The sequence below is a fragment of the Pteropus medius genome, unplaced genomic scaffold (genome assembly GCF_902729225.1).
Source record: "Pteropus medius unplaced genomic scaffold, Ma_sr-lr_union100, whole genome shotgun sequence".
NCBI lineage: Eukaryota > Metazoa > Chordata > Mammalia > Chiroptera > Pteropodidae > Pteropus > Pteropus medius.
Genome location: NW_024356335.1, coordinates 484,948 through 510,469, shown reverse-complemented (window position 1 = coordinate 510,469; position 25,522 = coordinate 484,948). Strand labels below are relative to the sequence as shown.

General features: G+C 59.1%; 1 protein-coding gene across 6 annotated transcripts; it reads right to left on the bottom strand.

Annotated features, from left to right (window-relative positions):
* Window positions 1-323: 323 nt before the first annotated feature.
* Window positions 324-21,895, bottom strand: CRB2 (crumbs cell polarity complex component 2). 6 transcript variants are annotated; one of them, XM_039861379.1, is made up of 13 exons: window positions 21,813-21,895; window positions 14,675-14,998; window positions 12,144-12,339; window positions 11,899-12,038; window positions 11,318-11,503; window positions 11,021-11,134; window positions 7,743-8,615; window positions 7,145-7,653; window positions 6,379-6,544; window positions 4,868-5,654; window positions 3,930-4,046; window positions 3,247-3,364; window positions 324-1,513 (listed from the first exon to the last, which is right to left on the bottom strand). In XM_039861379.1, the coding sequence occupies exons 2-13, from the start codon at window positions 14,895-14,897 to the stop codon at window positions 1,289-1,291; spliced, it is 3,654 nt and encodes a 1,217-aa protein (XP_039717313.1). In that variant the 5' UTR covers window positions 14,898-14,998; window positions 21,813-21,895; the 3' UTR covers window positions 324-1,288. The 6 variants fall into 6 exon arrangements, with proteins under 6 accessions (XP_039717313.1, XP_039717308.1, XP_039717312.1 ...); XM_039861374.1 differs by lacking the exon at window positions 21,813-21,895 and adding an exon at window positions 21,520-21,697; XM_039861378.1 differs by lacking the exon at window positions 21,813-21,895 and adding an exon at window positions 15,384-15,528.
* Window positions 21,896-25,522: the final 3,627 nt, after the last annotated feature.

The window sequence follows — 25,522 nt, the reverse complement described above, 5'->3', positions numbered from 1 at the left end:
TTCATCCTGCATCTGTCTGTCTGCAGGACCAGCCCCAACACACAGGCAGCCCAGCGTTCCCAGCACACAACTGAGGGCTTCCTGCGAGTCCTCCCCACAGCCATTTCGAGAGGTGACTGATCTGCAGGTGAAGGAGCAGGCAGCTTGGCCGGTGGCGTCTGAGGGGCTGGAGAACCGATAGGTGCTGGGGAGGACTGGAGGGGGTGGGGGAAGGGTGGCTTCTTCCTCATCGCCCCCAGGGAGAACCCTTGCCCGACACTTCCCCTCAACTTAGGCCAGGGGAGACAACGGTTCCTGATGCCTTAGGAAGACACAGACGGCCCTTCACAGTAGACCTGCATTTAACGACTTCGCGTTCTTTCCCCATTGTCCCCACCAATCCTCACAACAACCCTGTGAGGTAGGCAGGGCCTGCTTTCCCCATTCTACAGATGACCAGCCCTGAGGCGGGGGCTGCACAGAGCCCAGACACCCCCGAACAGCCTGTCCTCTGCTCCTCAGGTCTGCCCTGGCCATGGCCTACGTTCCCAAGTGGGCCTGGCTCTGGCGCAAGGCAGAGACAGATCTGCCCGACGGAGCATTTGTCCCGGGGGCCAGGAGCCCACCTGCCCTCTGGCTATGGCCTGCCCCTGATTTCCCAGCTGCCTCCAGGGCAATAGGCAGCCTCCAGGGGTGGGAGAAGATTCCAGAGCTGGGGCTTTGGTCCCTGGGCAAGCCCCGGCCTGGCCTCCTGGAGGATGTGCAGCCTTGGGCTGCCCTGCCCCAGAGCTATGACAGTTGTCCCCACAGTCCAGCCTCCCCCTCCGTGGGGTGGCCGGCACCTACTACACAGTCACGTGTACACACAGCAAAGATGTGGACGTGGCCATGGGCCCCGTCCAGCACATTCACAGCAGTATCTGCAGAACGACAGTCCCCAGGTACACACACACCTTGCACACACACACCTAGTACACATACACACTCAATACACTCACGTGTGCCCGGCGCTGCACAGCCACACACTTGCCGAGGCAAAACCCAGCAGGTTCGATGGAGATGTCCACCGCCTCGCCAGGCCCTCTGCTGCCCTGAGTGCTCCCCTTTGCCTCAGTCCACAATGGGGCAGGGACGGGGTCTGCCAGCAAAGGGGACAGTTCCCCAGCAGGTATCTTGTGCCCGCAGCAGCTCCCCAAGGCCCGGGAGGGATGGGCCACTTCCCCACAGGCTCCCGGAAGCAGCCTTCTTGGGTCTCCAGGCAGAAATCATTCATGACCTCATGGGTATTGGAGCCCGCAGCCAGGCTGGTCTAAATGAGTCTCTCCTCAGGAGGCACCTTGAGGACGCTGTCCATCTCCATCCGGGCCCCGGCCACCTCCTGCTGGCTCGGGCTGTAGGTGCCCTCTGACTGGCGGCGCTTCCTGGCTGCCAGGATCCCTGAGAGGAGGCCCAAGAGGAGGAGGAGGAGGCAGGCGCAGGCTGCGGGCACTGCCACCTCCAGCAGCGGGAATGGCAGCGGCAGCGGCAAGCCCTTCTGCAAGAGATGCGACAAGGAGGCCTCAGACTGGGGAGGAGGGAGGTGAGGAGAAAGGGGGCCCAGGACTTGCTCAGAGAAAGCGAGCTAGTAACAGGCCTCCAGGGGGATTCCTACGTGACAGAGGGGTGACAGAGGGGTTCCGGCTAAGAGAGAAGACACACTTATTGAACACTTAGGGTAAGCGAAACACAGCGCGTGGGGGTTTTCATAAACGTGACAATGATGTGCGAAGCAGGAATGAGGAGGACACTCGCTCGCTTCCTGAAGCACAGGGGTCCGGTTTGTTTTCTTCACCGGTATTTCCCAGAGTGCCCAGAGCAGTGCCCGCATGTTAGGCACTGGATAAGTAATAGGTGAGAAAACAGGCTTTGCTCGGATTCCCCAGATACGTGACTAGCTGGTGGCAAGCCAGGCCTGGCACTTCTCCGTCTGCCCCCAACACCATCCCACCATCCTTCAGCTTCACATTCCAGGCGGAGGCCCTTCTGTCGCAGGCCAAGGTGAGTCTCAGTGCCCAGCCTTGCCATTTGGCCTCCTCCTTCCCACAATAAACTCATTCAGTCTGAGGCAACGGGGACTTGATCCTTCCCCATCCTGAAGGGTGACCTGGTGTTTTAAAGTGTCCGTGGAGACCATGCTTAACCCCGAGGTGAGAGGCATTTCAGGCAGCAGCTGGAGGGGCTGAGCTGGCTGCTGATGAGCTCAGAACCCAGCAGGGCCTGCACCCCTACAAGGAGGCTCAGACCAGGCCTTGTTGGGGACTTCCCCTCTGTCTCCTCACACTTCCAGGATATCCCCATCAAAGATTCTACAACTTTGGCATTCTGAAGTCCCGGAATCACAGAATTCCAGGATTCCAGAGCCACAAGTCTCCCTCCGTCCTATGAGGCCTCTCGGCTCACTGTGACCTAGGTCCCAAGCCCTAGCACCCAGCCCTGGAGAAGGGTCCCAAGGCTGTAGAGAAAAGCTGGTCCCAGCCCTGAGCCTCCACCCCGGGCACTTCTTGGGTAGCTGTAAAGCCATTTCCTCCCTCTGCCTGGGAGGAGGATGGGCGGGCTGTGAAAGTTCAACTTGAAAGGAAACATTCCCCAGAAGCAGAGGGGATCTGCAGGTTTACGACCCGAGCTTCCAGAGGCCTGTGGAGATCAAGGCTGCTGCCCAGGCTTCGCTGCCCATCCCCTCCTGCCAGGGCCCACTGTGGGCTGCTGCCCTCTGGGCCTGCAGCAAGGCCTGCTCCGCCCCAGGTGGGGAGGGGGCCAGTGGGAGGTTCAAGCTCAAGCTGCCTGGGGGCCCCTTCTCGGCTGAGGCCCCTGGGATCAGGGGCCGCCTTCGCAGCGGCCAAGATCAGAATCCTGGCTACTCAAATCTTCCTACTCAAGAATCCTGGCTCAGGAACCACTGGAGATTATACAGGCTCTTGTGTTCCAACCTAAATCCCAAAATTCCAAGATCCTGTGGGCCCTGAATCCTGTCCCAGATAAGACTTGGCTGAGCCCAACTGTTTCACTGCCAGTCCCCAGAAGGATGGGGCAGGGGGGCTAGGCTCTCCCTAGAGTGAAAATGCCTTCTGCATGGGGAGCATGGAAGGGACTGAGTCTCCGTTCCCTGCTGCTGCCCACCCCATGACGGGGCTGGTTCAGAAGCAGCTCCACAGAAGCTGTACACACTCCACCCCCAACATCATCTACTAAAGTCCAAAACAGGGCACCCCGCCCCCCGGCATGACTCACCGCCACTTCGCAGAACTGGCCGGAGAACCTTGTGCTGCAGATGCATTCGTACATCCCACCGGCTGCCCGGCAGGTGCCCCCGTTCAAGCAGGGGTTGGCGTCACAGGAGATCTGACACCTGGAAGGCAGAGACGAGGGCGGGGTGGAGAAAGTTGGTCCCTCCTATGCTTGTTCCCCAAGCTGCTTTATTTAGCATCTCAAACCCCGCTTCTTCATCTACTGTCCCCACACACTACCCCTGCCTAGCTGGGCCCTGCCGGGTGACAGAAGATGAATGTGATCTCCATCGCCCGCCACTTTGCTTCCCCAAGGCATTCATGACTGAGCACGCCTTGCTCCACCAGAAGCACAGGGGAGCCTGTCTAAAGGCCCACGGGTGCTGAGCCCCTGTCTGGAGCAGGCCCAGGACCTGCTCCTGCACAGTCTCTCCAGGGGGTCCTGACGTAGGTGGGCTAAACGAAGGGCTCTAAGAAACACCACCAGGCAACCGCTTCCTCGCAGGTGCCTGCGGAGCAGAGGACAGTCCTGGAAGCCCCAGAAGGAAAGAGCTCAAGTGACAGAGGTGGACTGTCTGGCACTGTGACAACAGCGAGGCCTCAGAAGGCGAGCTCTCCACTTCACCCGTCATGCCCAGCTCTCCACACTCACCGGCTTCCCTCCCAGACCTCAGTCCCCAAACCCACCTCTCTCCAGCAGAGCCCTCCTGGCAGCTGCAGTTGGCTCCCCGAGGTCCACCATCACATGGGATGCCATTGAGGCAGGTGAGGTTCAGGCTGCATTCCTCAGGCAGGACAGGCAACCTGGGGAGAGAGCACGGAGGCTGGACTGGGGGCGACATGCCTGGGCCGGGCCCCCTCCCCTAGCCCTTGTGACCACAGGCCACCTGCGCCTCTGTGTTGTCATCTGTGTAATTCAGACCTGGGTATCAGTCATGGAAGTGGTGTCCCAGGTGGAAAGGATGGGACTCAGGGCTGTCACTCTGCTGCTCCAGCCCCAACCCCAAGGTGTGCGGCCTCCAGACCCAGGCTGGGCCTCGTTCCCACCACTGAGGCCTTCGGGAAGCTGACAGAATAGAAGGGCTCTCGGAACAAAAGCATGCTCCTGAGCATAAAACTTGGGCCTGATGGTCCTTGCAGGGCAGATGGGGAAGGCGGGACAGCCCTCCATAATCTTGGCTCCAAAGGGAGTGGGCATCAAAGACTGAATAGGGGCCCATCTCACCCTGCCCCCCCACCCATGGCACTATGGGGTGGAACAATAGTGGGAGGCTGGGCAGGCAAGCTCAGTCAGATTTTCTCCTAAGACCAGCTCTTTCCCCACCCTCCGCCCCCAGACAAGAACCCTGTTTATCTGAAATTCCCATTTATCTGGGTGTCCTGTATTCTATCTGGCAAGTCTAGGGGACAGTGGTTCCCGTTTCACAGATGAGGGCACAGAGGCTCAGAGAAGAGAGGCGGCTGGCCTACAGATCCAGCGCATCTGCAGCCAGATGCCGGCCTCTGGGATTCTCTGCTCCACCCGCTGCCCGAGCGGGTGGTCCTCCCCTCCCCTTTCCCCTCCCCTCCTTCCTCTCGAGCCCACACCCCCACCCCTGCCACGGTCACCGACCGGCCGTCTGCACCTGCAGCGCGGGCCAGCGAAGCCTGGCGGGCAGCGGCAGTCGAAGCGGCCGTCGGGGCGCGGGTGACAGCGGCCGCGGACGCAGGGCGCTGAGCGACACGGGTCAGTGCGGGCCTCGCAGCGCGGGCCCTCCCAGCCCGGGCCGCAGGCGCAGGCGAAGGCATCGAAGAGGTCGCGGCAGGCGCCGCCGTGCAGGCAGGGCGAGGGGACACACACGGGCTCGCCGGCGCAGCCAAGGCGCGCGGCCGGCTGTCCGGGCCAGGCCGGGAAGTGCTCTCGGGAGCCGAGGGCCGCGCCAGGCCGTGGGCGAGCCAGGGGCAGCAGGAGGCCGCCGAGAGCCACGTGGCCTAGGCAGCCGGTGAAGTTCTCAGCCAGCAGGATGTGCGCGGGGCCTGGCCCACGCAGGAAGGCCAGGTCGCCGGCCAGGCCGCGCAGCGCCACGGGAGTCGCCGCGCCGTCCAGCCACAGCAGCCAGCGGGACGCGGCGGCCTCGGGGCGCTCCATGGCCAGGCGCACGCGGTGCCAGGCGCCGTCGGCCACGCGAGGCCCGGGCGCGGGCAGCACGGCCCCGGGAGGGCCGCGTCCGCTGCGCACGCCGGCCGCCAGCGAGCCGTTGCGCACGGCCAGCCAGACCGCGGCGAGGGCGCCCGCGGCAGCGCGCAGCAGCCCGGCCTCGGAGTCGCGCGTGCGGAAGGCGAGGGAGAGGCCGCTGAGTGCGGGCCCCGATGACGCGTTATGCCCGCTGAATGCGACTGGGGGGCCCTCTCGGAACGTGGCTTCGGCCATACCTGCGGAGAGAGGGTGCGTCAGTGATGCTGGCCCACCAGCACTCACTCCACCCCAGCCCCAGCGCGCGGGGGACACCACTTGCCGCCCCCACAGGCCCACCACCGTGGCTTCCTGCCCCGTCATGACTCCCTACCTCTAGACCGTGCCCACCCTACCCTCCAGGGCACAGACCCGGTAATAGTGACCCTTCAAAAAATCTGCCCTCTTCCCTCCTTGGTGAAGTGGCCTTGTGCCACCACCGAGGCTTACTCTTCACTGCACTAAGTCATCTTTTTTAAATGCAGATTTTTAAGAGGTTGATCATGCATTTTAATGAAATGCAGTCAGCTCTTTAAAATGCAAATCATGTCCTCCAGTTTAAAACCCTCCCTCCTGCCCTTCGGAAAAAGTCCTGAGCTACCTGGCCTAGCATTTAAGGCAACCTCTCCGCCCCAAATACCTGCACTTGTGTTTCAGTTGTTCTTATAAACCTCAGGGCCTTTGCACATGTGATTGCCCTTCCCTGAATTGTCCTCCCTGAGCTGGGTCAGAGTCTTATTTACCCTTGAAAACAGCAAAAGCTTTCTTTCTCCAGAAAGCCTGTCCCTCATGCAGTGGCCCAACCACAGTGGGATGGGACTGGTGGCATCCTGGTCTACTAGGAGCCTTGAAGGTAGGGGTGGGATCTAACCCAGCCTGGGTGTCCAGCACCCAGCACATGGGCTGTCCAGGGCACACACTCACAGACAAAGCCATCGGGGACTTCCTCGCAGGTGGCGGGTGGGAGGCAGGGCTGGCCAGGACACCACAGCTGCTGGGAACACGTGGGCCCCGTGAAGTTGGTAGGGCAGGTGCAATGGAAGTCGTTCCAAGTGACGAGGCAAGTCCCACCATTGAGACAGGGGTCAGGCTGCAGGAGAATCAGGACAGGGACTGGCTCAGGCCTGGTAGCATCACCCACCGGAACCGTCACTGCGGCGGTTCGTCGTGGAGTGCCTGCTACAGACACATTACCCCCTCACAAACAACTGAAGAGGAAGTCACTATCATCTCCATTTTACAAATGAGGAAACTGAGGCCCAAAGAGGAGAAGTCACTTGCCTGAGTCACCAGAGTTCACACCCAGGCTATCCAGTTCCAGGGCTGGTGCTTTGTTTGTGAGCAAAGGGGGTCCCTGTCCCCCAAACAGTACCTAAACAGTACCTTTGGGGTCCCTGTCCCCCAAACAGTACCTAAACAGTACCTTTGTTTGTGAGCAAAGGGGGTCCCTGTCCCCCAAACAGTACATAAAGGCTCAGACAGCCCTTGCCTGGGTCAGGGTGTCTCCCAGACCAGGACTGAGAGGAAGTATGGGGACCCACCAGAGGGCAAGAGCAGCTGGGCCAGAGATGCACCGTCACTCTCTAACAGTGGGACTTTGGCCAGGGCACTTTCCTCACCAGTACAGAGACATGCTAACGCTGGAGATGCAGGGACCAGAAGGGACCCGCCCGTTTACAAGAGCACTCACGCTGCACACGTCCTCAGAGACGCAGCCCATGGTGAGGTTCCAGGACTGCCTGCCGCTCAGCTCGCTGAGCTGGCTCGAGTTCTCCAGCGGCAGTGGAAAGAAGGGGAGGTGGAGGCCATTGAGTCGCAGGTCCTGGAGGCAGCCTCGGAAAGGCCCACCCCAGGGCTGTGCATCAGCAGGGAGGAGCCTCCCGCCCACGTGCACCTGCTGCCCCACGCCCTGCAGCTGGTCAGGCTCAAAGCTGAGTGTCACCAGGTGGCGTAGCCCGTCATCCAGGCGCCCGGGAAGCACCAGATCAGGACTGCCCAGGACCTCGGCCCAGATCTGGCCCTCTCTCAGGAACACTGTCAGGCCAGCTGCTGAGTCATTGGCAAGTTGGAGCAACAGGCCAGCAGGTTCCCGTGTGCGGAGGAGGAAGGACAAGGTGAGGTTGGGGCCTGGCAGCTGCTGGAGCAAGAAGGAGGCAGAGCTCAGGGCGCCCCCCAAGCCGAAGGTGGCAGCAGGAACCTCTGCAGGGAGAGAGGGTGCCAAGCGTGAGGCCTGGGGCTGGGGGCAAGACACAGCCTCTGCCCTGGGGCCCACCTGGCTCGCTCCTCACCATAAGCACACGTGGGACCACTGTAGGGCCGGAGGCAGTCACAATGGAAGTGAGTCCACAGGTCTACGCAGGCCCCTCCGTGGGCACAGGGCGGAGGATGACATTGCTCGTGGCGCTCACAGCCCAGGAGGACATTCTCCCCAAGATCCTCAGGCAGCAAGAGGTGTCCATCCACGTGCACGTCCTGGAGGCAGCCCGCAAAAGCCACGCCACCCAGCTGGACGGAGCAGGACCCGGCAGGTGTCGGGGCCGTGGAAGCTGTAGGAGCCGGGGCCACAGGACTGGAGGCCACGCAGGACCAGGCAGGGCAGCCCTCATGCCAGAGCCGCAGCTCCAAGACCCCTAGGCGGAGCGTCACCTCCGCTCGGTGCCAGTGCCCATCGTTGAGGGCCAAGTCTGGCAGCCTCAGGACAAGCACAGTGTTGCCGGGGCTCCAGAGTGTGGCCTGAAGCGTGGCCCCCACCAACACCAGCTCCAAGCTGCCTTGGGTGTCAGTGCGGGTAGCCAAGACACCAGCAGGGCGCGTGGTGCGAAATCTCAGTGCGACACCCAGGGGGCCGCCAGCTGGCACTGACGCCCGCACAGGGTTCCCAGCCACCACGGAGAAGGTGGTGTTCTGGCCACAAAAAGATCCATGGGTGCCAGGTGGGCAGCGGCAGATGTAACTGTGGACCCCAGACTCGAAGGTGGGGATGCAGGCGGCTGCCAGTGGGCAAGTGTGGCCCTGGCAACCGGTGAGCTGCACAGAACAGTCATGCCCACCCCAGGCCTCCGGGCACCGGCAGATGTAGCCCGCCACGGTGTCATCGCAGGTCCCACCGTGGAGGCAGGGTTCCGACAGGCATTCGTCCACGTCTTCCTGACATGTCAGGCCTTTGGGAGAGACCAGGTCAAGGCTCAGCACCCAAGGCCAGAAACGCAGTCTCAACTCACATGCCTCCTGGGACCAGGAACTTAGTACTTGCCAACTAAACCAACTCCCAATTCCCAAAGGCTTTCTCATGGTCCCCTGAGGTTCCCAGCGGCTGGAATCCAAGATACCCCTTTCTCTGCCGTGTCTGGTGAGTCTCCATGCCCTGTGGATGCTATTCCCTAAATACTCTCCAATCGCCTTTTCTCCCGCCCCGCCCTCCTGCCTCGCCAGCTCTTTGGGCCACAGTCTAGCATCCCCCAGTTTGCCTGACTTCAGAACCCCCCACAAGCAACCAGAGATCTATTCCTAAAGGATCACCTAGTCAGGTTTCTATGCTGGTTAAGGTTCGATCACTCACCCTGGCATTCAAGATCCCTCAAAGGCTGGGCCCTGCCAGGCACTCGGGTCTCAACCCTGCACCCTACAAACCTTGAATGCCTGTTCCTCCAAGCCAGAACTGTGTATTGAAAGTATTTGTTCACTCAGCTGAGATCTCAAGGAGGCTGAGTATGTCACTGGTACCCATCAAAGGGCCTGGCATGGCTTTTGTGGACAGCGACGATATGGAGGAGTGAGTGGAAGTGGAAGTGTGCATCTGTGGCACTCTGAGTAGCCCCCAGGCTCTAATCCCCCCGTCCCTCTGCCCTAAAGCGCCCACACAGGCTGTGAAGGGGCCACCTCACCCTCCCCTTCGGAGGCTCCCACCGCAGGTGCTCTGGCCCCAGCTTGGGTCAAGAGACCATGGCCCAACCCCAGCTTGGCCAGAGCCTCCGCAAAATAACCAAGGCCAGCTTTGCCCCCGTATCCCAGCTGGAGGAACCGAGGCCCAAAGAAGCCATCAAGATTTAAATGCTGGCCCCAGCCAGCCCACAAACAGCAGAGTCTCCTGAGGAGAGCTAGCTCCATCTGCCCCTGCCCAGGCCACTGTGCCCCATACCTGCCAGGAGCCACAGGCCCCACAGGAAGGTCCGCAGAGCACACAGCCCCATTGCATTCCCCCAGACAGGCCGAGAGTGGAGGGCCAGCCCAGGGCTGGGAAGCAGAGCTTCCTGCCTGGCTGCCTCTTTCAGAGCCAGCTCAGGAATGCCAGGCACTGGCCTCCCCCATGCCCAGCACGACCCAAAGGGAGGACAGGGGTGGACGGTGGCAAGGAGCCCAGCCCCACAGCCGGGGTTCTCCCTCCTGATCCCTGACCTCAGAGATCTGAACTCCCTGTTAGCCATCAGCTGGGCTCAGCTCCTGCCGACACTAGGGAACCTGAGGGAATGATACCCCCTCTCTAAAGCCTCCAGTGCCTCATCTGTAAGATGGGAATTTAAACCTCTACCTGAGGGGGCTGCGGTGACGGGGTAGTGAAATAGGGGGCTGAAGATGGACTTTCAGGGCCCCCAGCGTTGTCGGCCACCAGAGGGTGGAGATGCTGAGCCTTGATGTCTTTGGGTGGGTGAGGGTGGAAGTGACAGCGATGATCACTACCTCCTTCCCCTGGAAGGGAGAGCCTGTGCCCAGGAACCCTGCCGGGGAGAGGAGGCAGTGTGCCTGAGCAGGAATGCGGGCAGTGAGGGGGAAGTGTCACAGGCATTCCAGAGGGGGTGGGGACACTCAGCGAGAGTGTGAGAAGTTCCTTGGGTTCACCCGCGGCCGTGTGGGAGGGTGTCTGTGTGTCTGTGCATCTGCTGTGCACGAGGCAGGGAGAGGTTTTCTGCACCCCCAACTCCTGCCCAACGGGCCCTAGTTCCCCAAAGTTCAAGCTCACCCTTCCCCCAGCCACTGCCCCCAGCTATCCATAATGCCCCTGGCCAAACTGCCTCTGCCCTCCCTGCAGGCCCCTCAGCCTCCGCCCAGCCGTCTGATGTCAGGTGTCTAGGTCTCTGTTTGCCCATCACTCCACACACCCTCCTGGACAACCTCAGCTACCTGCGGCCCTGGCTCCCAGTCTCTGACTCCAGCCCAGGCCCCTCTCCTGGGCCCGACCCCAATCCACCCGCCCCCATCCAGGCTCTTCTCTGAAGGTGCGCTACACACTTGGACGCAGTGTGGAGAAGACTGAACTCATTGTCCTCCACCCAACATCACCCGGGACAAACTCAGCTGGCATCCCTGACACTTCCCACTCACCCAGATAACCCTCAGGACCTGTGGAGTGTCCTTCCTAAATATTTCTCAACCTGATTAGCTCCCATCTCCAAAGCCCAGACCCCAGCTCAGTCCCTCTTAGCTGTCACCTGCATTGTACCCACCTCCTCCCGAATTTCCTCGTCCCCCATCAATCCAGCCTCCACACATCAGCCAGAGGAAACTTCTCACCCCAGGCCCACCCACTCTGACCTTGTCCTGACCCAGTGCCCACCCCACCCCCAAGCACCTGTGTAGCCATTTGGACAGTGACACTGAAAGCCATTGGGCAGGTCCTGGCAGCGGCCCCCACTGAGGCAGGGCCCTGAGGCACACTCGTCGACGTCCATGCTGCAGTCTGCTCCTGCAAGAGGCCCAGCTGTGGTTCCCACCTGTGCCCTCAGAGCCAGACTGGACCTGGAAGGGCCCATTTTACAGCTAGGGAGGCTGAGGCCCAAAGAGAGGCGCTTGAACCCAGCCCAGCATCCCTCCCGGTGCATTTGGACACTGGCGGACCTGCTGCCCTGGAAGCGGGTAGGAAGCTCACCCTCAAAGCCAGGAGGGCAGCGGCACAGGAAGCCAGCAGCATGGCGGAAGCTGAAGGTGCCCGGGAAGGGGGCCTCGTTGCCCCCGTAGAGGGTGGGGTCGGAGCGCTGCAGGCACTGGCCCCCGTGCTGGCAGGGGCCTGCCGCACACTCGTCCTCGTCCACCTCACACTGCTCGCCGCTGTAGCCTGGGGGCACACACACACATGAGCATCAGGTCACACAGGGTCATGGGGCAAGCCCAGGGCCAGGCCGGGCCAACAGCTCAGAATAGGGTCACACACATCCTGAGGGAGGGCACAGGGAGAGGAATCGAAATGACCACGGCAGCCTTCACCAGCTCAGCATCATCTCGGTATTATTACTAGGATGAGCGACCCCTTTGAACGTGCCAAGCCGTGTGCCAAGACTTCATGAGCATTACCCCTTGACTCTCCTCTCAACAACCCTGGTGGCAGGTACGACGATTAGCCTATTTTGTAGACCAGGAAACACGCTCAGAGAAGTTGCAGTCACACTCTGTTTGGTCCACGGAGGGCCGCGCCCACCCCGCCAGCCTGCGCACGCGCACGCGCACACGCACCTGGCCAGCAGAGGCAGCGGAAGCTCCCGAGGCCCTCGAGGCAAGACGCGTTGTGCGCGCAGGGCGCCGACGCGCACTCCAGCACCTCCTGCTCGCAGCGTGCGCCCTCGTAGCCCGTGTCTGCGCAGTCGCACCGAAACCTGGAACGAGGCGCGCTCAGCTGCCGCACCCCGCTGCCTCCACCTCAACGCCGAACCCCCCAGCAGCCTCCCCGAGGGCCTTCGGGCAACGGGCTGCCTGCTCACCCGTTGACCAGGTCGTGGCACTCGCCCCCGTGAGCGCACGGCTGACTCTGGCATTCGTCCAGGTCCAGCTGGCAGCTGGCACCCCCGTAGCCTGGCGCACACACACAGCGGTAGGAGCCCACGCCGTCCAGGCACGAGCCCCCGTGCAGGCAGGGCGCTGAAGCACACTCGTCCACCTCCGCCTCGCAGGTCACTCCTGGACAGGGCCGGAAACAGGCAGAGGGTCATCCAGGGAAAGAGGCCCAGCCAGGCCGATTCAAACCTGCTCCAGTTACAGAAAGTGGAAGGTGAGGATCCACGGAGAACCAGTGCGCCCATTCATCCGGAGCAGGTGTTTCTCGCACCAGCAATGGTAATGGACTAGAAAGAAGACAGACGTCCTTGCCTCCTTGAGCTCACAGCCAACTGGTCCGGGAGACGGGCATTAGGTCAATGACAGCTAAATGAGGACTGATGTTTAATTTTGATAAGCTCAATGATGAGGAAGTCCTGGATTCCATGAAAGCAAGAGCCAGGATCTTGGCTCAGGGAAGGCTTCTTGGAAGAAGGGCCTTTTGAAGGGCAAGGGGGCATTCGCTAGAATGGGATAGGGGACTGTGGGAGCAGTTGGATTCCAGAGGGTTGGTCAAGACCTGGCTGGGCGAGCCAGATGCCCTTGGGGCATGGCACAGGGAGCTGGGGAGCTAAGGGGAGTGGAGGAGGTGAGGCGGGGGTGTGGGGCGTGGGGCCTTGGGGGCCGGGTAACAACGTGTTTAAACTAAAAAGTTGAAAGCAGCTGAGTACACGGTGCTGTCTGCATTTTAGGAGACTCACTGCTGGCTTTGAAGAAGGTGTAAGGACAGAGCCCAGAGAGGGACATACCCTGGCAGGAGACGCTGGAATAGGGTAAGCAACTCTTTCAGGTTTTCCCTGCCTCGTCTTCCTTTTAAAACTGAAAATCCAAGTCCTAGGAACCCCGTCAGTCCTGGGCAACACCCAGATGGTTAGGTGGCCCTTGGTGGTGGGGACCGTGGAGATGAGGGGAGGTGAGAATCTCAGAGTGGAAATGTATTGCTGACTTTGTCCTGGAGCCAATATGTCATTGTAGACTCTAGTGGCCCTTCCCTTGCCCCCTAAGTGGGGTTGGTCATTGGGGGCCAGGGGCCCAGCCGGGTCCAGCTGGAACCTTACCCCCTTCCCGGCTCAGTGAGCACGAAACATGGCCCCTCCTTCCTGGGACAGGTCACTCCTCCCTCCCCAGCCCCACTCCCACCCTCTGTGCCAGGGGGAGCCAGGCCCAGGCTGCCTGGAATCCCGGCCTCCCCCGCCTGGCTGGGAACAGAAAGAAGGAGGAGAAAAATGAGTCACGGCAGCCGCTGCCCCCGCTCACATCCACAACTCACCCAGAAAGCATTACCCAAAGCGTCGGAGCACCATACATCTGGGTGCACACACACCTGCTGGCACTCACACACATATGTTTAGCACAGATGCATTCAGTGAGCCCAGACACCCACAGATACTGGCAGATGCATAGGCGCTTTACGTGGCCTCACTCACACATACACAACGAACATGTCCAGACACCAAGACTCTCAAATGGTGAGAAAGACACACATAACCCGTTTCCAGAGTTCGTTTTCATCTGTGTGCCGAGATCCATCTCGTCACTGTAAGTTCCCACCCCTAAGACCCAGGCCTCCACCACAGTCTGTATGCTTTGCTAGGAGTGACCTCAGACTATGCTTTGTCCTCAGAGAGTTGTCTGGATTCAAGGTTGAAATAGAACCCAGAGTATCTCACCACAGGCTCCCAACTGCCCTGGACCCAGCCTCCTCCCAGACCTGTCCCCAGCTGCCTGTTCCTTCCAGCGTCTAGACAGTCGCCCCAATGCCCTCACCTTGGAGCATGGGTAGGACGGGGACAGGGTCATACTCTGGAGGGAACTAGCATGTCCTCAGTGCCTGCACTGCCCCCCACTTCCCACTGGAGAAGCAGGGGCCCCTGAGGGTACACTTACATTACAGTTTGAACAAGGCCACCAGGGTCTCTGTGCTGGAGCTTTGAGGGCTACACAGAGGGGAGGGGACCCACGTTACAACCTGAACCAGGGGTGTTCATACTCTGGAACCATCAGATGAACCAACAGTGTCTACAGTACAGCCTGACACAAGTCTGGAGTTGGTTGAGTAGATGCTAGAAATACTCTCTAGATATGTCTTCGTGAAAGCCAGATGGAGCATATCTGCATATCTGTCTCGACCCCTGGTACCAAACGGAACTCTAGGAGGGACTGAACTAACATTTGTCCGGTGTCTGTTATGTGCCAGGCACCACGCCAGCGCTTACATGTTCATAGCCTCATCCAGAGCTGCCAGGTAGCATCAAGTCTGTGACAAGACCCAGAGTGGCTGTGCCCTAGAGGTGCCAGGATGTCCAGGGGAAGTGGGGCATGTCTACACTAAAGTCAAAGCCGAATTCATGATTTCACACTGAGGCACCGATGGGACCCACATTACAGACCTCCTCCAGGGATAGCCGGGGGCCATTACCTGCATAGCCAAGGGGGCAGTGGCACTCGTAGTGATCGGCCAGGTTGCGGCAGGTGGCCCCGTGGTGGCAGGGCCGGGACGCACACTCATCGATGTCCAGCTCACAGTGCGGGCCTTGGAACCCGGGCACACAATAGCAGCGGAAGTCACTGGGCCCTGGACCCTGGGGCACACACAGAGCACCATGGTGGCAGGGCTGGGTGGCACAGCCATGGGGCTCCATGGGCCCACAGGTATAGCCGCCGCTCTCCGTGGCCTGGCATTTGGTCCCTGGAGCGCATGGGTCTGAGGCACAGGCACTCGAAGTCTCCACAGGCACGGTTCCTGTAGAGAGAGGCGACTGGCTGGGCAGGGTAGACAGGGGACCCAGAGACACTCCCTCCCCACACTCACCCATCCCAGACCCTGGAGTCAGAAAGCAGCAGGAGTCTGTCCAACTCAGGGGGAGGGAGGGAAGGCCGGGGGCTCTACCCGCCAGGTCCCAACAGGCTGCACACATCCGCACCCGGAATGAGGACCGGTTTCAGGACTCCACCACGCAGAGAAATAGGACCCGGGATGCCTGGCTCTGGCCCAGGATTATCGAGCAGACACCCTGTGAGCTCTACACGGCTCGTAGCACCCCTGCAGTGCCACTTTGGGCAGCTTCTGTCATGCTCATTTTACAAGAGGGTAGATCTCAGGCTCAGGACAGAAAGCGAGGACTTGCCTGAGGCCACACAGCAAGTTAGTGCTGGGACTGTCTTTCGGCTCTACCCTGCGGCCTGCTCCTTCCCATAAGGCCCAGGATGGAGGCTCCTCCCCCTTCCCCCTCCTCCGCTCCTGCTGGGGGTCTGGTAACTCCATCCATGCATGAAATCAGAGATGGAGGACTTCAAAGGTCCTTCTTACCCCACCCCCCCAGCCCCTCCTCCCTGCTCTGCCTGGCTGGCCTGGGAACTTCTCACAGAGTCCCTGGCCCTCACTGTGCCCCCATCAGCAAATGCCTGAGCAGCCGGCCTGGCCAAGGTCACAGGATACAGGGCAGGTACTGAGACCTGCTGACCAGACACCTGGCTCTGGCCACTGTGCTGCCTGCACGGAGCTGAGATCCCTCTGTTAGAGGGTCACCTCCTGATCTGGAAGCCAAGCTATGTAGAGAGCCAACCTCCCTCCCTCCCTCCAGCCTGTCTGTGTAATGCTGGGGTAAGAACTCGGGGCTTTGGAGTAAAACAGCCCTGGGGCTTTGGAGTAAAACAGCCCTTGGCTCGGATCCCAGCTCAGTCACTAGCCCTGAGGCCTTGGGAAGATCATTTCTGCTGAGCTCCATTTCCCAGTCTGAAAAGGGGATGCTAATAGTCCTCACCTCTTAGGATGTGTTAGGATTCAAAGCCTCACTCAGGTAGTGTTGTCAAGTGCCCTCTTGTAGGAACTCAGTAAGTGATGGGGGATAGGGAGCCCCCCACAAGCAGGAGGCACCCTCCGCCTGGGGCTCTGAGAGGTGCCCCCTTCCCCTCAGGTTGTCATCCAGACACTAACCAGGCCCTGCATCTCCCCTCCCCCCTCCTAGTGAAGACCCCCAGATAAGGCTCTGCAGCCTTTCAGGCGTCATCCACATTCCACCAAGCAGGGCTATCCACTGGCCGACCCCCACGCTTCCCAGCCAGGGCCAAGCAGGATAGGGGACAGGGAGATGGAGATACTGACCAGTGGACCCAGGGGAGAACTAGAATGTTAGCCCCACCCCGGAGCACGTTGAGCACCTGGTACAGCTCAACGCAGGCTCACTCACTCCCTGACAGGGCCCCTAGCGCCCACCCAGGGTCAGGCATGAGACTGAAACACCATCAGGCCAAGATGACCTTCTAGGGCTCTGGGGTCCACAGACCTTCTCTCTCCAGCATTCCCCTCCCTAGCTCAGCACATTTCTCCCCGGCCCCTCCCCCACCACTGGTCATAGGGCAGGGAGCATCTGGGCCTCTCTGAGGGGCTTATGATGGCCCATCTTCTTTTTCCCACTCCAAGCCTCTGTGGCTGATCAGCTTAGAGCTGGGTCCCCCAGGGCTAGATGCTCTGACCGGGGTGGGAAGATGGTCTGATGGGGATGGGAGTGGACCTAGCTTCCTTGAGCAAGGACACAGGTTTGGGCATCACATACACCCAATTTGTATCTGGGGTATAAATGGTGCCCACCTCATAGGGTGTTGTAAGGAGCCACCGAGGTAACATGAGTGAAGCCCTGGCACCCAGTGGGCCCTCAGTGAGGACTCTGGCCATTATGATCAGAGTCCCTCCACCTAGCCTGGCTTGCGAGGAGGAACGTGGTAATCATAGCTTCTATAGCCCTGGCTGCTGGGTCCTGTGCCAACCCTCATCTGTGTGCCCAAGGTGCCCCGCCCCAGTCTGGAGCTTTGCCCCGAGTCAGAGCCCTCCATTTCAGAGCAGATGGCAGTAGGCTGAGGAGACAGTGCCTGGGGGGAGCAGGGAAGGTACTTCATTGCCTAGGAGCAGGTGGGCCTCAACCCCAAATGATGGAGCCCAGGAGACAGAGTCTAGCCCCCCAGGAGGAAGAGTTCCTCCAGTCAGAGCCAGGGGTAGAAGGAGGGAGCTGCCTGTCCCGGGAGGCATGCAACAGCACCAGAAGCCTACATGTGAGGGACAGTCAGCTCTCCTATGCAATCTCAGTTAATCTTCATATTCGCCTGAGGAGGTGGATACTACCATTATGCCTGTTTCACGGTTGAGGAAAGAGAGGCTCGGAGATGAAGCACAGCCCCACAGCCTCTGAGGGCTGGAATTCAGACCTTGGCCTCTGCTGCAGAGACACCCAGGGGCCTGTATTAAGAATACCCATTCCTGGGCCCCAGGCCAGACCTAGAGATTCAGAACCGCTGGGCCTGGGGCCAGAGAATCTGCATTGCGACATGCTCCCCAGGGACTCCTTTGCACGTTGAGGCTTGGGAACTGCTAACCTTGGGTTCTCTCTCCCAGGAGCAAGCCCAGGAGACCAGGGCAGCCCAGGGCTGAGTGGAGAGGTGAGGGTGGCCGGCAGAGGAGGGGTTGTTTCCTGGGCCAGGCTGGAGGGGCGTGGCCTGTTGCCAGGGTGATGAGGGGCCTGTGCTTATCTTTACAAATCCCTCCTGACCTCTCGGGCTGCCCGGGAAGACCTGGCAGGGGAGGGATTAACTGACATCCGCCCCTCCCCTCCGACCTGACGCCCTAGGAAGGCCCGGAACCCCGGGGAAGGGAAATCTCTCCCAGAAGGACCGGCTACAGTAACAGCGGCCGTTACTGGGCGCGTGCCGTGTGCTCCGGGCCGTCCTACACACCTTGCAAACGTTATTACATTATTATATTGATTCAGACTGGAAGAGGTGGATGCCGTTAAGAAAACTGTGTTTCTAACTCGGGCCATAAACTTGCCCAGGGGCATCCCACAAAAAAAAAAGAAAGAAAGAAAGAAAGAAAGAAAGAAAGAAAGAACGCGGGTCCACACCTCCCAGTGCCTGTGAAATTCCCACTCTGCCAACTCCGAATCGCCACCCACGTACTGTCATTGCAGTGCGTTCCAGCCCAGCCTCACCCAGGCACTGGAAAGAGTCTCTAAGGGCTTGGGCTTGCCCAGGAAGAACAGAGGTTCCAGGGTCCGCCTAGGCAGAGCGCGCAATCTTTCCCTTCTATCTAGAAGCTGTCGGCGATCCCACGGGGCCTCGGGCCTCGCTCGGTGCTTAGTAACTCCTACTTGCAAGCACTTGTAACGGGCGAGTGATAACTGCCAACGACCGATGGGAAGTGTTCACTGAGGGTGGATTTTGAGAAGCTTCTTGTCTTAAGGCAAAAGAGAATATTTCTAAGAAGCAGCCCAAGATCTCGGAAGATGTGGGGGCTCTGAATAAGGGGAAAACACCGTTCACCTAAAATAGGCCGGAACTGCCTCCCCCACCCCCCACCCCACCCCTCACCCCCCACCCCAAAGGTAGGGCTGAGTAGCAGGACAACACGATAGCGTTTATAGCGCTGCCTCAGAGCCATCAGCAAGGGCTCAACTACTCTAACAAGGCAGGAAAGTTTGAAATCCTTACAAATGTTTACCCCATGAGGTCGAAAGGCATAACTTCGATAACAGTAATCACTACAGTAGCCGTCCAGGATGCACCGCCGGCCCTGCGCCTGGCACTGGTACATCCCTGTGTTTTCAAACCGACTCTGGGACCAGGGAGGCCCCTCCCAGGGTGAGGGTAGAAGGGAGTGGGTGGGGCTCCGCCTGCCACGCAAACAGGCCACTTTTAACTATTTCATTTTTAACTATTAGTGGGCTTCTAGCTCTGTCTAAAATTTGAGACAGGATTTCCCACCACTGCATTTCCCTATTGAGTTCTTGTAACGGCCCTCAGTGTTAGCTGGTTTGTCCCCTTTAGGCAGAGGCACAGAGAAGAAGTGTGACTATTATACAGGCCAGTGCCATAGGCCACTGCGACATCCTAACCCTGCCACCTACTAGCTCTGTGACTCTAGGCGAGTTACTGACCCTCTCTAGGCCTCATTTTCCTCCTCTGTAAACTAGGGATATCAGAGCCAGCCTCAGAGGAGAATTAAATTCGATCATGTTAGTCCAACAGCACAGTGCCTGCCGCATGGCGGCTGATGGAATCACTTATTCATCCATCAACAAATCTTTACTTGGGGCAAACACTGCCTATCCAACAAATCCTGATGTTGGGTCGCGTGTGTGTGGCTGTCCGCTCCCTGCCTCTGTCTTGCAGGCCCCCACCTAGCTCTGGTTGGAGGAGGGGCCAGACTTGGGCACTGGACTGCTGCCCCTTTGTCAGCCAGGCTCCCTGGGTATTCTGGGAGCAGGGAGGGGTATGAGAGCCCAACGTGCCCCATTGTACTTCAAGATGCTTGGTCCTCTCCTAGCAACCAGCAGAGCCTTTGTAGCAGGGAACGTTCAGGATGGAGGGGCCCAGCTCAGGGCCTGGTCGGGGTGGACAGCAGAGCCAGGGGCCCAGGGCCTCCAGAACCCCCACCCCTATGGGATGGAAATCGCTTTTCATGTAACACAATCCCTGGCCCCTCTCCTCCTGGCAGTCCGGCCTGGGGTACGGGCATCCAGAAATGCTCATGGCTGCAGTGCCCCCACCCCAGATTTGGGGGACTCCCACGGAGGGGGCTCCCTATATGGCAGTCATAGGGGAAAGGTTGGCCCCGAGAACCACAGCAGGGTTGTATGGGGGTGAATGTGTATATCAGAGTCCATTCTCTTCCATAGCATCAATCTACTTTGTGTTCACTCTGCCTCAAGGTTCATATGAATTTGCATTTGAGTGTGAATAGCCACCTGACACATGCGTGTTGGTGCATGCAGGTGCACCTAGGGGTGTATGTGTAAGTGCACATGTGGTGGGTCTACATGTGCCTGTGGACACCTGCTCATGTGGTGATGTGTGCCCTTGTGCATGCCGCACCAGTGTGCAGAGTTGGTGTGTATGTGTGCGTTGTGTGTATGTATGCACAGGTGTGATTTGTGTGTATGCACGTGTGTATGTGTGTGCAGGTGCGGGTGGGCATTTATGTTTGTGCACATGCATGTATGTTTGTGTACGCTGTAGGGCAGGGGACGGACACCCAGTCCACAGACCTGGAGTTCGTGCCCCTCGGTGCAGAGAGCAGGCCCCAGCTCCTCTCACGAGCCCCAGCTTTGCTTGGGGGCCCATCTATAAGCCCCATTCCTCCCTGAGCTTTGGTTTCCTCCACTGCAAAATGAGGTCCTCATCTTCCCCAAGGGCCATGTGGAGAAGAGGAGACAGAGGCTTTGTGAACTGGGCCCCAGAAGAGGTGGGAGGAAGGGGGAAAGCCCCAGGTAGGGGCCTGGGAGAGCTTGACCCTGGGAGCCTGAGGAGGGAGGCGGGGGCTCCCGCAGCCTCAGCAGAGCCCAGGCCACCCCCCTGCTTGGTTCCCTCCTCCAGCAGTGATGGCGGGGGCGGGGAACTTCCCAGGCCTGGCCCCGTAGCTATAGTGACCAAGACAAAGCGTCTCCTAGACCCCCCAGGAAGGAGTCCAGGCCCAAGTACACGTGAATCCACTTGTACAAAAGCAAAACCTGCTTGGTGAATGGGGTCTGGCTTCGGGAAGCCTTTTCAACTTGGTCTGGGGATGCGGGGGAGGGGGCAGCAGTGAACACCATGTTCCCAAGGGCCTAGCCACCCCCAGGACCCCAGAGCACCTGCAGCCCCAGCCCGCCCCCCGCCCAGTGCAGGCAGAGCTAAGGCGTGAATGAAGGGGATGCAGGCAGACACTGGCTCCCTGGGTCTCCTTCCCCTTCTGCAACCCAGTCCTCTAGGCTGGCGTCTGCTGCCCCCACCCCGCGCCCCTGGAACACCGTTCAATCCACCTGATGACTTACACGCCACGACCGAAGCCAGGACACAGCCCACCGCACCCAGAAAGCCTCAGACACAACGCAGGCTCACGCGGTACAGCTCGTCCTAGCTCACAACTTTATTACACTGCCACCTGCACCCCACAACGCAGCACACGACTCACGACAGAACTCACAACCCAGAACTCCACTGCTCCCAAACCCCTCCCAAGACACTCAGCCTACCCCGTAACCCAGATCACAGCACACCCACAAGTCCCCTGACAAAGGCCCCGAGTTCCAGACCCACTGGCCACCACACGAGTTCCAGTGGCCCACAGCAGCACACTCCTCCGCACCCCACGACTCAGGCCTGTGCCCCAGCCCCCAGGTAGGGCCAGCACTCATAGGGCCAGCACCCATGGGGACAGCCCCAGGGCCTGGGGTGTCTACTTTGGGAGACAGACCGTAGGCCACAGGCTGCCCCAGGGCTTGTGCCCCAACTCACCGGCCAGGAGGGAGAGGGCAGAGGCCCAGAGCAGCAGCAGGAGCAAGAGGAAAGGGGCTGGGACCCTAGAGTCCTGGGTCCCGGGCCCGGCCAGCGCCATGGCAGCACGCTCTGCTCAGCAGCTATGGGAATAGGCGGCCGGGCTGGTTCCGCACCCCCTCTCCCTCCAACCAGCACTAATGCCGTGGACAGAGGCCCAGCCCTCCCTCCCTCCTCCCCCGCCTCCTCCTCCAGCCCAGGCCCTCCCAGGCTGCTCCACCTCCAGAGGGTTTTAGAGGAGGGGTCTGACTCACCCAGTCTCCCCAAGGCCCAGGGCTCCAGACAGGCATCCAGGGGCCCTGTGGGTCTGACCTCGTCTCAGTGCCTACCATGCTCTCCTTCCAGACACTCCCCCCACACACACACACACTTCTCCCGCCTCTCAGGTTGTGCTGCCTCAGCCTCCTCTGAGAAAAGTCTGTTCTGCCGGGCGGTTCTCACCAGATGATGCTGGCTGCTCCCAGGTCCTCAGTTATCTCACCCCGCTGGACCATCCCCGTCCCCTCTCAGCCTGGGCCTCCCCTCCCCAGCCCCGGCCTCCTCCGTCTGCCCAGAAGCCCCAGCTCCTCCCACTCATCTTGTTCTTTTCAGCTCCCTGACTTGAGCAGGGACCCCCTCCCCAGCCTCATACCACCTCCCCCGACACATGCAGTCAGCCACCAGCTCCTGGCGACTCTTCCCTCCCGGTGTCTCTTGTTCCCACCCTTCGTCTTCACTTCCTAGATCCCACCCTGCTACACGCAGCCCCTCTCACCCCGGCCCTCAGGAAAAGGGCCCCGTCTCCCCGCACCCTCACCAGCCACACTGAATCTCTTCCATTTCCCACCTTTGGCCTAGATCTTCAGCTCCGCCGTTTGCAACTCCAGAAACCTCGCCGACCCAAGGCAGCGCCTGCTACTGAACAGCAGCTTTGACTAAGCATGCGGTCCTGCTGGGAAGTCCTGCTTGTTGTCTGACCTCACAGTCTCTTGCTGCACTTGATGTCCGCCTGCTCCAGGCTGGAGAGGGCTAAGTTGTATGGGAGGAGGGGAGGGCTTCTTCAGGGTACCTGGACCCAGGGGTCCAGGGCATCCCAGAGGCACTACAATATCCCAAAACAGCCCATTCTTCCTCTGCCCTCAGCAGCAGGAAAGGACGAATCCCCTTGGTAAAGGGACTTCCTGAACCAAGCCACCGGCCCCTGCCAGTGCACCCACATTTGACCCAACCCAGTAGCTGTGGACTCAGGCCCCCGAGTCCCTGACATCCGGAGGGCACAGTCTGGAGGGACAGATCTGAGCAGTGGTTGAGGGTGCTCTAGGTCACACGTGAGGAATGGCATCAGCGCTGGGCCACACTGGTCCTTGAACCCGGGCTGAGTGCTCAGAAGGGGGACCACAGGCATGGGTGGGCCCCTCATCCACATCCCTGCCCCATCTCCACCTCCAAGTCTCGTTCTCTCTGGGGGGAGGGTTGTTCCTTGGTTTCCCAAATCACCTTTAATTCCCTGCCTCTCACACCAAGAGCTCCCCCACACACGCACGCATGCACACGCACACGCACACGCGAAAGTCCCTCTTCATTCTGTGGGGGAAGCACAGGACCCCCCCCCTCCCCGCCCCCAGCTAGGTAGGTCCAGGTCTGAGTCGCGCTCCACCACTGATTACGGAGCGACCTCCGCACAGGACCGCCTCCTCCAGGCCTCGGTCTCCTCATCTGTGAGACGGGAGTGATAACAGCTCCCACCACGGAAGGGGTTACGGCCGTCCTCCCTCAACGTGCTTTTCTCTTCTGCAGCTTCAGTTAGCTGTGGTCAGCCGCAGTCTGGAAAGGTTAAATGGAAAATCCAAGAAATAAACAATCCGTAAGTGTTAAATCGCATGCCGTTCCGAGTACCTCGCTCCATACCCTCACCTCACCTCACAGCATCCCAAGAAGGGTGAGCACAAGAAGATATTTTGAAAGAGAGAACTACATTCACATAACTTTTATTACAGTATATTTTTATAATTGTTCCGTTTTCTTAGTTATTGTTGTTAATCGCTGACTGGGCCTAATTTACAAATTAAATGTTATTGTAGGTATATCCGTATAGGACAAAACAGTATATCCAGGGTTCGGTACAATCCTCAGTTTCAAGCACCCACTGGGCATATGTCCTGTGGATAAGGAGAGACCACTGTAGTGACCTCAAGTGGCAGAGCAAGTTCTCTTTATTTGCTCCTCAGAGATTCCCAAGAGATCCATGCAGCCCCCCGGGGAAGGATGGGGAACAGGAGGATGGCAAGGCTCCCACAGCCCCATGGGTCTTTGGAGATGCAGACACACACACACAACACACACACACACACACACACCCAGCTTCTACCATGAGCCCAAGGGCAGAAGGGCACCAGGTCCAAGCCCATCGGAGCCCGCCTGTCCTGCAGCACCATGCGCCACCTTATGGCCAAATGTAGCTAAATGGGACCTCCTTCACCCCTGACCTCACCGGGTCTTTGAGGCCTTCCCCACTGTCACCCACTCCCTCCAGGCTTCTCTCCCCTGGCGTCCCTCCTGCCTTCCTGGCTGTTCTTTGCTCTCTTTTTTCCCAAAACGTCGGGGTATGTCGAGGTCCGCTCCCAGCCCCCTGCCCTTCCCATTCGTCCCTCCTCAGCTGAGCACGTCCACACCCCGTCACAAGCTCTCCACCAGTGGCTCTAAACCATTTCACCTTCGCCTTGGTAACAGATATCTTGTATGACATGAGATGACATACATATATATGCATATAATTCCCAAAAGAAAACCATCCCAATGCTCTAACTGAAGTATCAGAGCCATCGGAGTGGGGAAATATACAGACACGGGGTCAAATCCTGGCTTCTACACTTCTTAGCTGTGTGACCTTGGGTAAGTCGCTTAACCTCTCTGCGCATCAGTTAGCTCCCCAGTGAAAAAGGGATTTTTTTTTTTTTCTCTGCAGCACTTTAGCACGTAGAGTCGTTTTGAGGATTGAGTGAGCACTTGTTCATGAAGCTTTGGAACTGTGACTGGCACACTTTAAGAGCTAAGTGAGTTTTGGTTAAAGTAATAAAGTAATTGGAGATGATATATATTTCGAGTAGTAAATACTTTTCTTGACTCCACTAGAAGACATGAGAAAATAATGAGAAGCTTGTGCCTATCCAAAGAACCTTCTTGAATGTAACAGCCATAATGTAGACTGATAAAGAGAATGTCAGTTTGGCAATTCAAATACTACAAGTAGTGTTGACATTAAGTACATAATTTTCCAGTGTGGTGACAACTCTGGGTAAGGTTCTGAACAAGATAAAGAGCAATCTTCCTTCAATTTACATGGAAGTTGCATTTCCAGCAAATTCAGCGTATGTTAAAACTCAGAGCATCCATGCAAAAATGCTCTGTATTTATGTGCAAGGCTGGGGCTTGGCTCAGACACTTACAAACAGGTCTTTTTTCCTCTACACGAACGTCTGGCAGGACATCCAAAAGCTGGATGGCATGTGGGACATTCTTCTCGGTGTGGACTGCCCTGCACCTTGCAGGGCGTCCGGCATCCCGGGCCCCACCTCTAAATGCCAGCAGCACCCCCACCAGTCACTATGAAAATGAAAGCACCCCCACAACCCCCAAAACAGCACCCTGGGTCCTATACCGACTGCCAGAGGGACTTTTCCAAATCCCAGATTATGTTTCCTGTCTGTCTACTCCTGGTTACCCTCAGGCCAAGTCCAAATTCCTGAGCCGGATGCCCAAAGTCCTCCTAATCCGGCCCTCTGCTTCCTCCCCCACAGGACGGATCCACAATGTGTCCCCTCCCTCTCCCCTACCCACTGCACACTCAGGCAGAGCAGATGATTAATAAACGTGAGGACCATTCAGCCCTGGCCTTTGGGGAGCTCTCAGTTAGTGCAAAGACAGACACAGGGGCAGTGCTGGGAAGAGCTTGCTCAGAGCCTGGTGGGGGCTCCAAGGACAGAGA